This window comes from Lepidochelys olivacea (assembly GCF_965140295.1).
Source record: "Lepidochelys olivacea isolate rLepOli2 genome assembly, chromosome: 27".
NCBI lineage: Eukaryota > Metazoa > Chordata > Testudines > Cheloniidae > Lepidochelys > Lepidochelys olivacea.
This window is the reverse complement of record NC_140437.1, coordinates 6,721,396-6,735,530: the sequence shown is the minus strand read 5'-3', so window position 1 is coordinate 6,735,530 and position 14,135 is coordinate 6,721,396. Positions and strand designations below refer to the sequence as shown.

At 60.7% G+C, this 14,135-nt stretch overlaps 1 protein-coding gene across 3 annotated transcripts in view; it reads right to left on the bottom strand.

Moving 5' to 3' along the window:
- Positions 1-1,887: 1,887 nt before the first annotated feature.
- The window catches only part of LOC311513856 (alpha-2-macroglobulin-like protein 1), a 54,092-nt gene continuing 41,844 nt past the window's right edge, over positions 1,888-14,135 (bottom strand). For all 3 annotated transcript variants that reach the window (XM_084615994.1, XM_084615995.1, XM_084615996.1), the window contains 15 exons: positions 13,791-13,842; positions 13,109-13,183; positions 12,534-12,710; positions 12,319-12,400; positions 11,883-12,039; positions 10,570-10,644; positions 9,671-9,827; positions 7,309-7,520; positions 6,840-7,055; positions 6,564-6,688; positions 6,035-6,125; positions 5,545-5,613; positions 4,992-5,094; positions 4,236-4,277; positions 1,888-3,902 (listed from right to left, as the gene is read on the bottom strand). In XM_084615994.1, the coding sequence (XP_084472120.1) occupies positions 3,868-3,902; positions 4,236-4,277; positions 4,992-5,094; positions 5,545-5,613; positions 6,035-6,125; positions 6,564-6,688; positions 6,840-7,055; positions 7,309-7,520; positions 9,671-9,827; positions 10,570-10,644; positions 11,883-12,039; positions 12,319-12,400; positions 12,534-12,710; positions 13,109-13,183; positions 13,791-13,842 (1,668 nt within the window). In that variant the 3' untranslated portion in view covers positions 1,888-3,867. The remainder of the gene's footprint in view (positions 3,903-4,235; positions 4,278-4,991; positions 5,095-5,544; positions 5,614-6,034; positions 6,126-6,563; positions 6,689-6,839; positions 7,056-7,308; positions 7,521-9,670; positions 9,828-10,569; positions 10,645-11,882; positions 12,040-12,318; positions 12,401-12,533; positions 12,711-13,108; positions 13,184-13,790; positions 13,843-14,135) is intronic.

Below are 14,135 nucleotides of genomic sequence, written 5' to 3'. Positions count from 1 at the left end.
GGAAACTGGACAAAGGCTAGAGGAGGAGCTGGGGGGAGGGAGGGAGAGAAAGCCTGCTGGAGGGGTTTTTGGTTTCAGTTTGGAGCTGAGTGGTGAAACGCAGGGAACCCCAGGGCTGAGGTCTAAGCTCTCTGCCCTCCAGAAGGACTTGACTGAGGGGTCCTTTTTGTACCTACAAGCTCTGTTTGGGACTGTGTTCCCGTCGTCCAATAACCTTCCATTTTACTGGCTGGCTGAGAGTCACGGTGAATCCCAGGAAGAGGGGTGCAGGGCCCCGATTCCCCCACACTCCATGACAAAAGCTAAATACAACTATGAGGAAAAACCTGCAGTTGAGGTAAGCTCAACTCGGACTTTGCTCATGAGGAGAGGAATGGAGAGCCTACCTTATGAGACAAGACTTGAGCTTGGCTTGTTTCACCTAACCAAACGAAGGCTCAGGGGAGATCTGATTGGTCTCTACAAATTCATGAGAGGGTTAACCACCGGGGAGGGAGAGGAGTTAAGTTAAAGGGCAATGTTGGCACAAGAACAAATGGATGCAAGAAGTTTAGGCTTGACGTTAGATGAAGGTTTCTAACCGTCAGAGGAGTGAAGTTCTGGAGCAGCCTTCCAAGGGAAGTAATGGGGGGGGGCGGGGGGAAACCTAACTTGTTTCAAGACTGAGCTTGATAAGTTTGTGGAGGTTGCCTGCAATGGCCTATGGCCCATCTGTGACTGCTGTTAACAAGTATCTCCAACAACCAGAGATGGGGCACTAGATGGGGAGGGCTCAGCATAACTACAGTAAATTCTTTCCCCCTGTCTGGCTAGTGGGTCTCGTCCACATGCTCAGAGTCTAACTGATGGTTATATTTGGGGTTGGGAAGGAATTTTCCCCCAGGTCAGACTGGCAGAGACCCTGGGGAGATTTCACCTTCCTTTGCAGTGTGGGACACTTAGTGGTTTGAAGCAGAGTAAATGGCGGATTCTCTGTAACTTAAATCAAGATTTGAGGAATTCAGTAACTCAGCCAAAGGTGGGTGGGTGAGATTCTGTGGCCTGCCATGTGTAGGAGGTCAGACTAGAACAGGGGATCTCAAACTTCATTGCATTACGACCCCCTTCTGACAAGAAAAATTACTACACGACCCTAGGAGGGAGGCCTGAAGCCTGAGCCTGCCTGAGCCCCACCACCCAGGGTGGGGGGGCCAAAGCAGAAACCCAAGGGCTTTAGCCCCAAGTGGGGGGCCTATAACCTTAGCCCCACCAACCTTAGCCCCACCATCTTCAGCCCCAGGCAGTGGGGCTTGGGCTTCAGCAAGTCTAATGCCAGCCCTGGCAGCTCCATTAAAATGGAGTCACGACCTATTTTGGGGTCCCAACCCACAGTTGGAGAACCGCTGGACTAGATGATCAGCATGGTCCCTTTTGGCCTCAGTCTCTCAGTGCTGGGTACCGCACCGAGCATGGAGCTGTCAGTGGGACAACTGGAGACCTGCTGACCCCAGAATCGGCATCGGAGGCGGCAGCAGCAGCTAGATCAAGCCACTGACGTGACTCTGGAGATGATACCGGTCTCTGAGAAGGCTTTGTTGCCACTGCAGCACAACCGGGGGCTGCACTCAGAGGAACGCCCAGGAGCAGCCTGCTGGGGAACCAGCGGTAGAAACGGGAGAGGCAGAACTCGCCCCGGAGCCGGGTAAGTGTCTGGCTCCATGTTTGTAGCTGCTAATAGAGGAGTGGGAGGGATTTCGGGTTTATGTGCCAATGCGAAAGTAACGACAAGGGTGGGCCAGCAGCGTGTATCTGCCAATGGCAGTTTGCACGCCAGCACCTTGGTGCCCCACCCCACCCCTCCCGCTCCACCTGGAATTCAACATGGGGAAGCAAACAGTCAAACAAACGTTTCAGCTTTAACTTTTATTAGGAACTCGCACACTCTTGCCAAAATGTGCTGGGATGTTAAAAATAAGAACCTTATGGGGGGAGGGATAGCTCAGTGGTTTGAGCATTGGCCTGCTAAACCCAGGGTTGTGAGTTCAATCCTTGAGGGGGCCATTTAGAGACCTGGGGCAAAAATTGGGGATTGGTCCTGCTTTGAGCAGGGGGTTGGACTAGATGACCTCCTGAGGTCCCTTCCAATCCTGATATTCTGTGATTCTATTGCCTTCCTGTGACTACAGTGTAATCATACACCTATAAACAATTAAATGTATGGGGTGGGGGGAGTCCATTTAAGTTACATGTAGTCCATGGGTGAGGAAATCATGTGTCCGAAATATGGCTGGGGGTTTGTAGGCAGCCCAGAAGTGTGCCGGGGTAGAGGTGGGGGTGTGACGGCCTGCAACAGCAAGGTTGGGGGGGCAGAAGAGGCAGAGTGGGGATGCGGCCTTGGGCATAAGAGGCGGGGTAGGGGGCTAGGCTCCCCAAACGGGGGTTTGGGGGGGTGCACACACCACCCATGCCTTTGCACCTTCTCTCACTCTCAACTTCAAAATCACTCTCTTCTGGCTCCTTTCCATCAACTAGGCAACTGCTTCCTCTAAACTCAGACACCTTCCCTCTATCCCCCTGTGGCTACCGCCCCATCTACTCCCCTGTTCCAGGGCAGCTGGCCTCTTGAAATGAAGCAGGTCCAGCTCCCCTTGCTAGAACAGGGGCTCCCAGTGTGGCCAATTAAAAGAGTGGGGCAGCACCTGGGCTATGGACAGCAAGGCTGGCAGTAAGGACGGGATGCTCATGGAGTAGGAGGCAGTGGGAACGTGCTGGGCGAAAAGGGGCACCAGGCAAAATGCCCTGGTAGGTGATGCTCTGTCAGAGGAGCACAGAAGAATCTGCGAAAGGCCCTGAAGCAAGAGGGACTGAGAGGCAAAGGGGGAAATCCCTGAGCATGGGCTGAGGATTTGTTTTGTTGGTTTTGTTTATGTTTGGGAAATAAAATGGCCTGATAAAAGACACTGGGTGTGGCAGCGGCTCCTCCATGGGCTGGGGACAAGCCAGCACCTTACATGTCCTTTGCCTCCAAACTCCTGGACTCCACTCCGTTGCCTTCCTCCCCTGGCTGGAGGGCAGCTTTGCTAAAGAGCTCAGCCCCCAACCTGCACCTGGCATGCTGACGGCTGAGAAATCTGGCCACCTGTTGGTATCTAAATGGAGCTGGATTGGCCTGGAAATTCTGGCCTTACGCTCTCCTGGATCCTCCCTGCATCTGGATCCTCTCAGCAAAGGTGAATTGGCATAAACCACAGCTTCCGAAAGCCCCTCTCCGGCAAACTGAGTGACCGCTTCCGTAGCGTGACATACAATTGGGGATGGGACTGCAAGGATTGCTCTTTGGGACCAGGCAGCTGAGGCTGAGAACTACTAACTCGCTGCATGGGTGAAATGAAAAGGGTTGCTAAAGCCACCATAGAGGGGGCAAAGGAGGGGGCGGTCACCAGGTGCTGACGCAATGAAAGTGACCAGGCTCTAAACAGTGAGTCAGGCAGGGGCCTTGGGTGCTCTGTCCATTCCAAGCAGTGCAGTTAGTGAGGGAGCAGGCCAGCAGCTGGTCCTAGCTGGGTAGGTCCCTGCCCAAGGTGTCCGTTTTCTTTGCACTAATCTTCCGCCGTCCCTCTCATTTTCGTGGTGAATTGTCACGGGAGCAGGTGGGATGTTTCCAGAGAGAACGGGGAGGCATTGGCCGAAGAAAGCGCTACGAATCCATGTCTCAACCGCGGGGCTGCAGCCTCCTTCCAGCCCAGGGCCAGGGGATAGGGCAGATGGTCCGGGAAGCAGCAGCTGAGACAAAGCCTGTCCACGCCCCCCCGCCCCGATCCTGGGGTGTCTGGCTGCCAGCAGAGCACTCTCGGGAGGGGAGGGGGCTGCCCAGCAGGGGTGAGGGTGTCAGCGGGAATTTCCCATCGTGTTCGCATCAGGAGCTTTAAACAAACACAAACATCCCCTCAGACAGGATCAAAATCACCCACACATACCTGCAAACACCTGTAGACATGGCTCCCCAGAACTCTCCCAACACCAACAAAGACCCTCCCCACAGTCACCCCCCGCCCTCAAGACAGATTCCCTTGTGCCCCACATAGACCCTTCTCCCCAGATGTCTCTCCCCCCACACACATGGTCCTGGTGGGTTCCATGCTCCCATCTCCCCACCCTTTGCCATCTACAACACACACAGACCTCTCCCGCCCATTGACTCCCCCCACCCATAAAGCTGTAGGGACTGGAGTTGTGTGTGGGTACATCACACCTACCTGAGCCGCAGGGGGCGCTGTACTCAGCCTCTGTGTGTTCACCTGGAACAGCAAGGGATGTAAGGAATGGAGGAGAGACCCAGTGGGGGGATATGAACCGCTCCCCCTAATCCCACACAGGCAGAGTCTGTTACCCCAGCGCCAGGGGATCCCTCCTGCAGGTCTGACCCCAAGAAGGGAGTGGGAGGTCGCCCCCCACTGTCTGAGTGGGGCTGTGAACTCCAGGCACTCATGGAAACCATCCTGCCACCTCCTGGCCCAGCACAAAGGATTCTGGGGGATTCTGAGGAGCTGCATTGCAGGGTAAATGTGTGGGGCCCTGGAGAGGAGTGACACACCTGCTCCGGCCATTCCTGCTGGGAGAGCTCCAGTTACACCAGCCTCATGCGCCCCACGAGCCCGAAGAGCACACGGCTCCCATGTCCCTCCCGGTGAGCCGACGCCACAGATCGAACCCAGGAACATGCCTCCAGCAGGTGTCTCCAGCTTGACCCCCGCAGGCCCCACGGCTGGTCATCTGCCAGCATCTGCCCAAGTGCTGCGCTCAGGCCCGAGCAGGGGGAGATCAGCTATGGACACGGGTCACAGGGAGCAGGGGGGATTCCAATGGCACCACCCTCTAACCAGGCACTGGTTGTGACACAGAGCCCGCAGGAGGGGCTGTAATTGGGGCGGAGCCAGGACAGGACACCCGCTCTGCAGCCACAGACTGCAGCATGGGGCCCGCGGGAGCAGCCCTACCAGGGCGGGACTCACCCGTCTCGTAGTAATCGTACAGTCTCACTGGGGCTGCTCTGAGATTCTTCACAGGGAAATCCTGCTCCAGGGAGAAGGTGAAACTCGCCGCCTCCTTCGTCAGCTACCGAGAGAGCGACAGAGCGAGCCCCTGAGCTGAACGTCTGCACTGGCAGCTCTAACCCCCTCCTCCCCGAGGCTCGGACTGGCCCAACCCACTTCCCTCTGCCCCTGCGGCCTGGAGCAGTGAGAAAAGGCTCCCCCTGAATCCCTGTTCCACCCCCCTGCAAAATGTGACCCCTTTCATCACACTCAGGGCCCAGCTCCAGCCTCCACAACCCTGAGCTCCCCATCGCTCGGTTCACGGCCCTCCCTGGGGTTGGCTGAGTCTGGTCCCATCTCCCCGTCCTTTATGGAAACAGGTCACTTGAAGCAGGGGAGATTTCAGTGACCCCACGCCGTGCGTGTGACACAGAGCCCACGAGAGCAACTGTAATGGGGGTGGAGCCAGGGCAGGACACGCCCTCCCCATTCACACCAGGCCCCCCTGGAGCCCTGAGCCGCCCACACTCACCTGGTCCAGATAGAGCGTCACCTGGTCGTTCTGCACCTCCAGCCTCTTCACCAAACGCTGCTTCTCCAGCTAGGAGCAGAGGGAGGAAACGGCTGAGCCAGGAACAGAGGGGCTGGGGCAGGAGTGTCTGCTCTGATGGGGGCTGGGACATGGGGCACCAAATGCCCCCGTTGCCGAGGGGCCTGGCTGCCACCCTCCACGTCAGTCACAGCTGCGCACTGGGTGTCTGCTGGGGGAGGGGCGAGAGTCTAGACATGGGCGTCCTCTTCTGGGGGAGCTAAGCAGGGTCAGGACCTGCTCAGTGACTGGATGGGAGACCCCAGGGCTGCACAGTGACCTGCTGCAGGGGGGAGGGCTCTGCAGGGGGAGCTCCCCCAGGGGTCAGAGCTGCAATCTGTGTTCTCCTGGGGGTCTGGGCTCTCCCCCATGGATCAGCCCCTGGTTTCACGCTGTGACTGGCGCAGCGTGTTCTCCTCCCTGGGAAGCTCACCTGCCTCACGGAGCTCTTGACGGGGGTGTAGCCGGACGGCAGCTTGGCCTCGATGATGGCCATGTTGGTGGCTGAGCGCTCCCCGCTGTACCTGCAACAGGAGCCCTGTGCTGAGGTCGGGGTTTGCCCTGGATACAGACCCCAGGGGGATGGACAGGGAGGGGAGGCCTCCCGTCTTCTCAGCTCTGCCAGTGTCTCTAATGCCCTCTGCCTACTCTGGGCCGTGAGCCCCGCTAGCCCCCGGCCAGCCCTGAGCTCCCCAGACAAGGGGCCCCGGGCCCAGGAGTGTCTTGGGAGCTGACTGTCTGTTCTAGATCAGCCCCGGGACCAGCCCTTTAGCCCCTGGCACATTCCAAGGGGCCCCCTGCCTCTGCCCCGAGCCCTGGGGGTGGATGGCTCCCACAGCGATTCCAGCCATGCCCCGGCCCTGCAGTGGGGCGGCTCTGCCCCGGCCATTTCCCTACTGCCTGGGGCCTGTCCCTGCCCCCAGGAGCTCAGACCCAGATGGGTGGGGGGCTGGGGCTCATACCGGGCGTGCAGGACGAGGCCGAAGTGGGATCTGGCGCTCTCGGTGCACTCCTTCGGCTCCGTCTCCACCCGCAGGTCAAAGGTCACGGCGCTCTTTGGGGGCGGCACGTTGTAGCGCAGAGTCAGCTGGGAGAAAAGCAGGAGGGCTGAGGAAGAGCCTGCTGCGTCCTGCCACAGCAGATCAGAGCCTGGGCCCAGAGCCAGGTGCCGTGGGGCAGTGCCAGGTCACAGCCAGTCACCGCTGGGCCGGCTGGTCCCCAGGGGCCTCTGCACTCACCTGCACAAAGACACAGCCCTCGCCGCTGGCCCGCACTGTGTACTGGCCGGGGATCTCCTGCAGGGCCGCTCGCTGCAGCACCAGCCGGTTGGCGTTCTCCACGTGGAATTGCTGCCGGGCCCCGGCCTGGGAGCTCACTGTCACCGACACAGCCCCGCTCGTGCTGTACGTCAGGGCTGCGTATTTGGCCAGGGCCTGCAGGGCCACCACCGTGTCCTGGGGAAAGAGAGTCACCGAGCTGCTGTCACGCTCTGGGGAGAGGAGCCCGGCTCAGACTCACTGCGGCAGCATCGGGACCTGCTGGGGCGCTGACATCGAGACCCCGGCTCCCGGCCCCTGAGGGCAGGGGGCTCGGCACCCAGGACTCCCTCTCCCAGGAAGGGCCTGGCTCAGCTGTGGAGATGCAGCTCCTGGCCCCTTCCTGCACCAGGGCCCCCGCGCTCATTTGCCCTGAGGGCAGGGGTATTACCTGTGTGGAAGCAAAGCCCCCGTAGGGGTTCTGCTGCTTGCTGAGCCAGCGGACGATCTGGGTGGCGGTCGCCATGTCGGCAGCAGACACATTGGGCAGGGAGAGATAGGCCAGGAGCACGTAAGCCGTCATCTCCACCTCCGCTGACGGGGCCTTGTTCCCGTAGGGGCTGGGCAGGGCCTTCACCTTCCTCTGCCAGTGGAGCTGTCCCCCTAGGAGAAGGGCCGAGGGAAGGGCAGCCCCATGGCTGCAGTTACAATACAGTGGGTCACCTGTTTGCTTTCCAAAGGGGCTCCAGGGGCTTCCCAGGCCAGAGGGACGCCTGCCCTGCACTGAATCAGTCACCTCTGGGGCAGGACATGGCAGCTGATTCAGAGCTCACAGGAGGGCTACACAAGTGTAACACGATGCCCCTGCGTGGGTCGTCAGCAGGGATTGAACCCTGGCCCGCTGGCTTGAAACCCCTGAACCTCTGGTGTCTGAGCTAAAAGCTGAGCCCAGGTGGGTCACTGGCTCCAGGCAACCCCTAAGCCTCTGGGGTGCAGCCACTAGAGGGGGGCAGAGATCCCCTGTGTTAATTTGGCCCCCTGCTCAGAGCCTGACCCAGCTAAAGGGCATGGGGCAGAGCTGATGCCGAGTTAACACCCCCCTCCTGAGTGATCCCTGGGGCCTTGAAGTTGGGACCCTCACCCGCGGGCTGTTTCAGTCCAGTGTCCCATGGGCCCTCAGTGCACTCCTAGGAGCAGAGCTCAGTCTGAGCTCAAATGGAGCCGGTGAGAAGCCCTGAGGGGGCGCATGGTGCAAACAGAGGCATACCCAGAGGCCTCCTCCCTGCCCCAGCCCCGCTCCCAGAACTGATTTATGCCTAGTGCCGCCACTGCTCGAGCGGGGCAGAGAGCCCCTGAGTGAATGTGCAGCCCCCTGGAGCACAACCCAGCTGAAGGACAGGGGTTGGAGCTGACGCCGTGTTATCACCCCCTCCAAGGGATCCTAGGGACCTCGCAGATAGGTCCTGTTACCCGAGGGCTGTTTTACCCCAGTGCCTGGCAGCCCCTCCCCCAGGAGCAGAGCCCCCACCTCTCCTTTCTCTGGGGCAGGAGCCAGGTGCTGCTCCCAGCACTTCTTACCCGCCTCGGGGCGGGGCGGGAGGCGACACGCAACTCGCGGGCACAGACCAGCTCCAGCCACCGTGCCGGGGCTTGGAGAGAAGGGACTTTTCATCTGAGCCGAGACACGACAGAGCGGCCTGGACCATGCAGGCTGGTCCTCTCTGTGGGGGGATGTCTCCCCAGGGCCCATCAGGAACCGAGCGCGCCAGGCCTCAGCTCCCAGCTCAGCTCAGTCTGAGCTCAAATGGAGCCGAGGAGACATACAGAGATCACGGGGCCTCTTCATGACGAGTGTGAGGGACCCAGCCTGGGAATCCCAGGCACCATACAGAGGGCTCCTTCAGCTCAGCACTGACGCGGGGCAGCCCCACCGCCTGTGTCCCCAGCCACGCTCCCAGTGGGCCTCAGGCCTCCCATGGGACCTCCCGCCCTATGGGGAGCTGACCCCAGGCTGCATAGCTCACACTGGGGGCTGGGCTGAGAGCGGCACAAACCCAAGGGCATTTGTGCAGAGAAAGGCTAGGGGAACTGGAGCTGGGGAATGAGCAGCCTCCCATAGGTCCATGGTGGGCACAGGCTGCAGACAAAGGAGCACCCAGAGACCATCTTCCCTGTACAACCCCCTCTCCCGGGGACAGCAGGGCCTAGCCGGCCGTTAGCCCAGTGCAGCCTGTTCCCCTCCCAGTATTAGCTGGGCCAAGCAGAGACTCGGGCAGGGACTCCCCAGCTGGGATGTCCCCAACACAGGATGGGTGCTGGGATCCTGCGGCATCTCCCCAGGGCTCGGTTACGGCCCGTTCCCCTTGGGAGCTGCCTACGCAAAGCCCTGCCCCACGGGCTCTGAGCCCACTGGATCCCAGCATGCTCCTGGCCCCGGGTGCTTTAGAGGGCTGGGTGGGACATGGGGCTTTGCCCCTGTAGGTTCTCAGCTCCGATACCCCCAGCCTGGAAGCGACCCAGACTTGTCCCCCTTCACTCCATGTGCTGGGCTCTGGGAAATGGCGGGCCGATCTCACTCCAGGTCTGAGGGGACAAGTGTCCCCATGACAGAGCCCAGCGCGTCGGCCCCTCACTGGCAGCCTCAGCAGAGACCACGGACTGACTGGGCCACAGAAACCCAGCTCCCCTGCCAGGCTGAGAAGGCCCCAGGGCAGGGATGACACCTGGGTGGGCAGAGCCGTGGGGGGCAGCTGGCCCTGCCATGTCGAGAGGCCGGCAGCGAGGAGAGCACTAGAGCGAGGGGCTGCCGGTACCCGAGCTGACGCTGTGCTGGGCCAGGCTCTGCAGAAGGGCACCCCGCAGCTCTGTGCTCCCCGCCAGCCCGAAGGCGTAGGCCAGCAGCGCCTGCGTGTAGAGGTCACTGGTGCTCGATTCCTGGAGGCACCGGAGGGCCCTGGTCATCATGGGGTCCTGGGACGGGGGAGACACCGAACAGACTCCCCGTCAGGCTGAGCCGGCCAGAGGAGACACCCTGCGCCTGGGGCCTGCGCACGTCCCCCGGCAACCACCCCATGGGGCCTTAACAATGCTCCACCAGGCAGGCATCTGTCATCTCCCCTGACCCATCCCTCCCCACCGCCACCTTTGCCATGGGCCCATCTATAAACAGCCCGCCCAAGCCACGCCCAGAGCCAGAGCCGGAGCTGGACCCAGAAACTGACCGAGCTGCTGCATCTTTCTGATGCCCTGACTCCACTGTCCCCATCCCAATCTCTCCCTCACCCGCTTCCCAGTACCAACCCCTCTCCCCACGGCTCCCAACAGCACCCCAAATCCCTCCCTGGTACCAACCCCCCACGACTCCCCCGTCTCACCCCAAACCCTTCCCTGGTACCAACCCCCCAGGACTCCCCCGTCTCACCCCAAACCCTTCCCTGGTATCAACCCCCCACTACTCCCCCGTCTCACCCCAAACCCTTCCCTGGTATCAACCCCCCACTACTCCCCCGTCTCACCCCAAACCCTTCCCTGGTACCAACCCCCCACGACTCCCCCGTCTCACCCCAAACCCTTCCCTGGTACCAACCACCCACGGCTCCCGTGTCTCACCCCAAACCCTTCCCTGGCACTGACTCCCCCCTCACTGTCACCAACAATCTCCATTCCCCCTGACTGTTGGCCCCTCCCCTGGGACAGCAGGGCTTGGCCTCACCGTGAGCGGCTGCCCCAGCTCCAGCAGCCCTGCCGTGATGTAAGCCGAGAGAGAGAGCTTGTCCACCACGCCGCCCTGAGGGGGATGGAGACACCGAGAGCCGGCTCAGACCGAGTTGTGGGCCACCTTGCCAGGAACAGGTGAGCCGCTGCCCAGCACAAGCCCATTGGGCCAGAACAGAACCGGCGCCAGCGCTCCAAGTGGCTGGGTTTGGGTCCTGCCTCCTGCTGCGACCTGTCAGGCCCTCTGGGTCCCAAGCAGTGGCCCCCAGTCATAGCAGCCAGGGAGGCCACACTGTGGCAGTGAGTTCCACAGCTTTGTTATAGGGAGAGGCAGTGCCCGTAGCTGCTCCATTGTCAGGGCTGTATAAAATTTCAGTATAAAATCATGTCTGAGGCCACCTGGAACCAGAGGCTGTTAAGTTGGTTTGAACTGACATTTGCCAGATTTCCTGTGAAGACCAGGGGCTGTTTCTGCAGAGGCTGAGGGATTTGTCCCTTGCTGGGCGAATTCCTGCTTATTAAATAGTCCCCCCATGCGTTTGATTAAAATTTGTCTCCTTCTAGCTCCCAAACAGCTGGGTACAGCCCCGGCCCCTTCCATACAGTCCCGGATCCCTGCAAACTCCAGGGCAGTGGCAGGAATTAGGCTGTGACTCGAGCTGGGTGGGAATTTCCTGCTGAAATGATTTCTCCACAGATGATGCAGTTTCCACAAAACCAAAACTTTGAGAGAAAATGTTATTTTTGCTGAAACATTTTGATTTCTGTTGGGAAAATGGAAACGCAACATTCTGCTGTGGGTCGGTGGGGCCCAAATCGCAGCCTCTTGGGTTGGCAACCTGAACCGAAACCTTCCACTGCAAACCGGTTCAACATTCAGCTGCACCAGCCTTGTGCCCCCGTTCCCCTATAGACTTGGGCTCCTTTGGACTACATCTCCCATGATGCACTGCAGCTGCCCTTCTGACTGAGCCACATGGGGAGTTGTGGGAGTTGCATGACTTCAGGGCTGGGCTGGGTCCTGCCCATCAGGTTCTTCATGCCATGCAATGAGTGCGGGGTTTGCTCAGTGCCTGCAGGGAGACCGGGCTGTACAGGAGCCAGGGGTGGCTGGACCAGGGCTGCTCCATTGTTCGGTGCAATAACCTGCTGCCTCGGCCGTTCAACCCATTCAGCCGTTGCTAAAAACCCAGGGAAATCCCCCAGACCAAACCGGGTAACAACAACCAGCTGCCATGAGGGGCCCCCATCCCCTTCCCCAGCTTGTCTCCTCTTCCCCCATCCCATCAGCCCATCCCCCCAGCCTCCCACCTGCAGGGCATTGTTGAACAGCTTCCCCACACTCCGGAAGCAGCCGCTCTCCAGCTGGTGATGCTGCAGCCACCCTAGGGCGTCCTCTAGGTGCTTCTCGTCGATGGAGATGTAGGGTCTGGCCTGGCCAAAGGACTTGAGAACGAAGGCCGTCAGCCTGGGCGGGGAGAGACCCCCTTAGAGGGACACTCTGCTGGTGATGCTGCGGGCCAGGAGGGAGGCGTGTGGGGGACGGGGATGGGGGTCAGCATTGTGGGGGTGAGCAGAGCTGTCAGGGGAGCCCAGGACGGGAATGGGGGGTGGTTTGAGTGAGTATGTGGGGCAGAGCTGTGTGGGGAGCAGGACTGGGATAGCAGAGGGGCTGGGGGTCAGGCTGCAGCCCGATAGGCCCTGCCCACCCAGAGCCCTGACTTGCCCGTGCCATGCGGCCCCTCACCAGGTGTTGCCCACGGCGTCGCTCTCCCCAAAGGCGCTGTAAGAGCCGTCGTTGTGTTTATAGAGCAGCTCGCGCTGGTAGCCTGCGGGAACAGGAGAGAGACAGCGAGTCCTGTATCCTCTCACCCCCGGGGGCTAGAATCCACCCCCAGCCTGCACCCCGTGAGGCCCTGATCCCTCCATGCCCTGGAGGTGGAGAGGTGGGAGGACACTCACCGCTCTGGAGGAATCCCTGGGCCTTGTGTCTGATCTCCGGGCTCAGCTGCCCGCTCTTCTCCAGGTACTGCTGGATGTAGATGTTGGGAGCAAACCGGACCATGTTCTGCTCTCCACAGCCATAGGGCATGGCCAGCAGGCGGTCTATGTTCTGCAGAGCCGTGCCCATTATGTCTCCTGGCACCAAGCGAGTCGGGGGAGCAGAGAATTACCAGGCTGCACAACAGTTGCCCCGTCCCTAACACCATGTCTGTGGAGCCCTGGCTCACGGGGGCCAGTTCGATTCCGGTCTGGTGGGGTTATGTGGATATGTGGTGCTGAATGGCTAAGACGCCAGTGCCCTGGCACAGCTTCATGGCATCACCGTGGGAGTCTATTGCCCCTTGCTGGGGACGAGGCCCTGTAGCACAGACTGCAGGGACCAGTCCTGCCCCGGCCCCAGGCACCCACTAGACCTCATTGGTCTTTTCCATCCATGATACCCCAGCCTCTCTGATCAGAGCACTGGGCCACAGACGGGCTGGCTGGCGAAGGGCACCGTGCCCTGACAGGGAGGGGGCACGGGAATTCCTTACCCAGGACAGTCACGTGGGCCCGCTCGGACCCTGCCAGGACGTTCGCAGGCAGCTGCAAGGAGATTTCTTCGGATGCTGCGTAACACGAAGGCAAAGACACACCGTTAAAGGTCTGTTGGGAACCTGCCCCTGCCTCCAGCCAATCAGATCCCTCCATTCCTCACCGTTCGGGTCTCTCGCTCAGTCACAGCCCCTCTCTCAATCCCAAGCTCCCCCCACCATGGCACATACGTACCCTTGAGGGTGAGGGCTGGGGGTTCACAGTGTGGGGTCCTGCCTGTGGGACTCGGTCCCTCTCCTGGCCCCAGAGAGCCGGTGTGACGAGCTCTGCAGGGAGCATCATACACACAGGGGCCAGGCTGAAGGGGAGAGGAGCTGGCGCAACAGGGGTCCAGTGACACTCGGGAGCAGGAGCCAGACGTACTCGAGCCTTCGGCCTGTGGCAGACGGCTCCATAACTGCCCACTAGGGAGTGCATCTTCCCTGGGCAGCTGGGCCTGGACCCTGTCCCAGGCCGGACATTGGTCTGGATGCCCCCTGGTCCAGTCTGGCCGCTCCTGTGCCCCTAGCTGAGCCATCCAGCGGCCCAGCCATCACTGACGTGCTGCAGCCAAGTGACGGCTCGGGCGTCTCCCCGCGTTAGTGACACCCACTGAGCCCCGCACAGGTGCTGGGATCCTACCTTCCTGGCAGAGCAGGGAGCTGTGCGCCTTCTCCTCCAGGATCCCCCCCGGCTGTTGGGAAGGAGCATCAGACAGAAGGTCAGGACGAGGGACTGTGCACGTCACAGCCTGACAGGGCCTGCTAGGTCAGCCAGTGCCCTTAGCCAGGGCAGGATCATTCCCTACAGCCCGTGCTGTGGGGCTCAGGCACATCCAGCTCTCAGCGCTCCAGCGATGGGGCTCCCGTCCCTTCCTCGGGGAGACGGTTCCCAGCCCAGCAGATCTTGCCATTTCTTCTCTGCTAATTCCCTCCGCCCCCTCGAGACCCCCGTGTTACACTCAGCCACCCCCCTTGGGGCTAACCC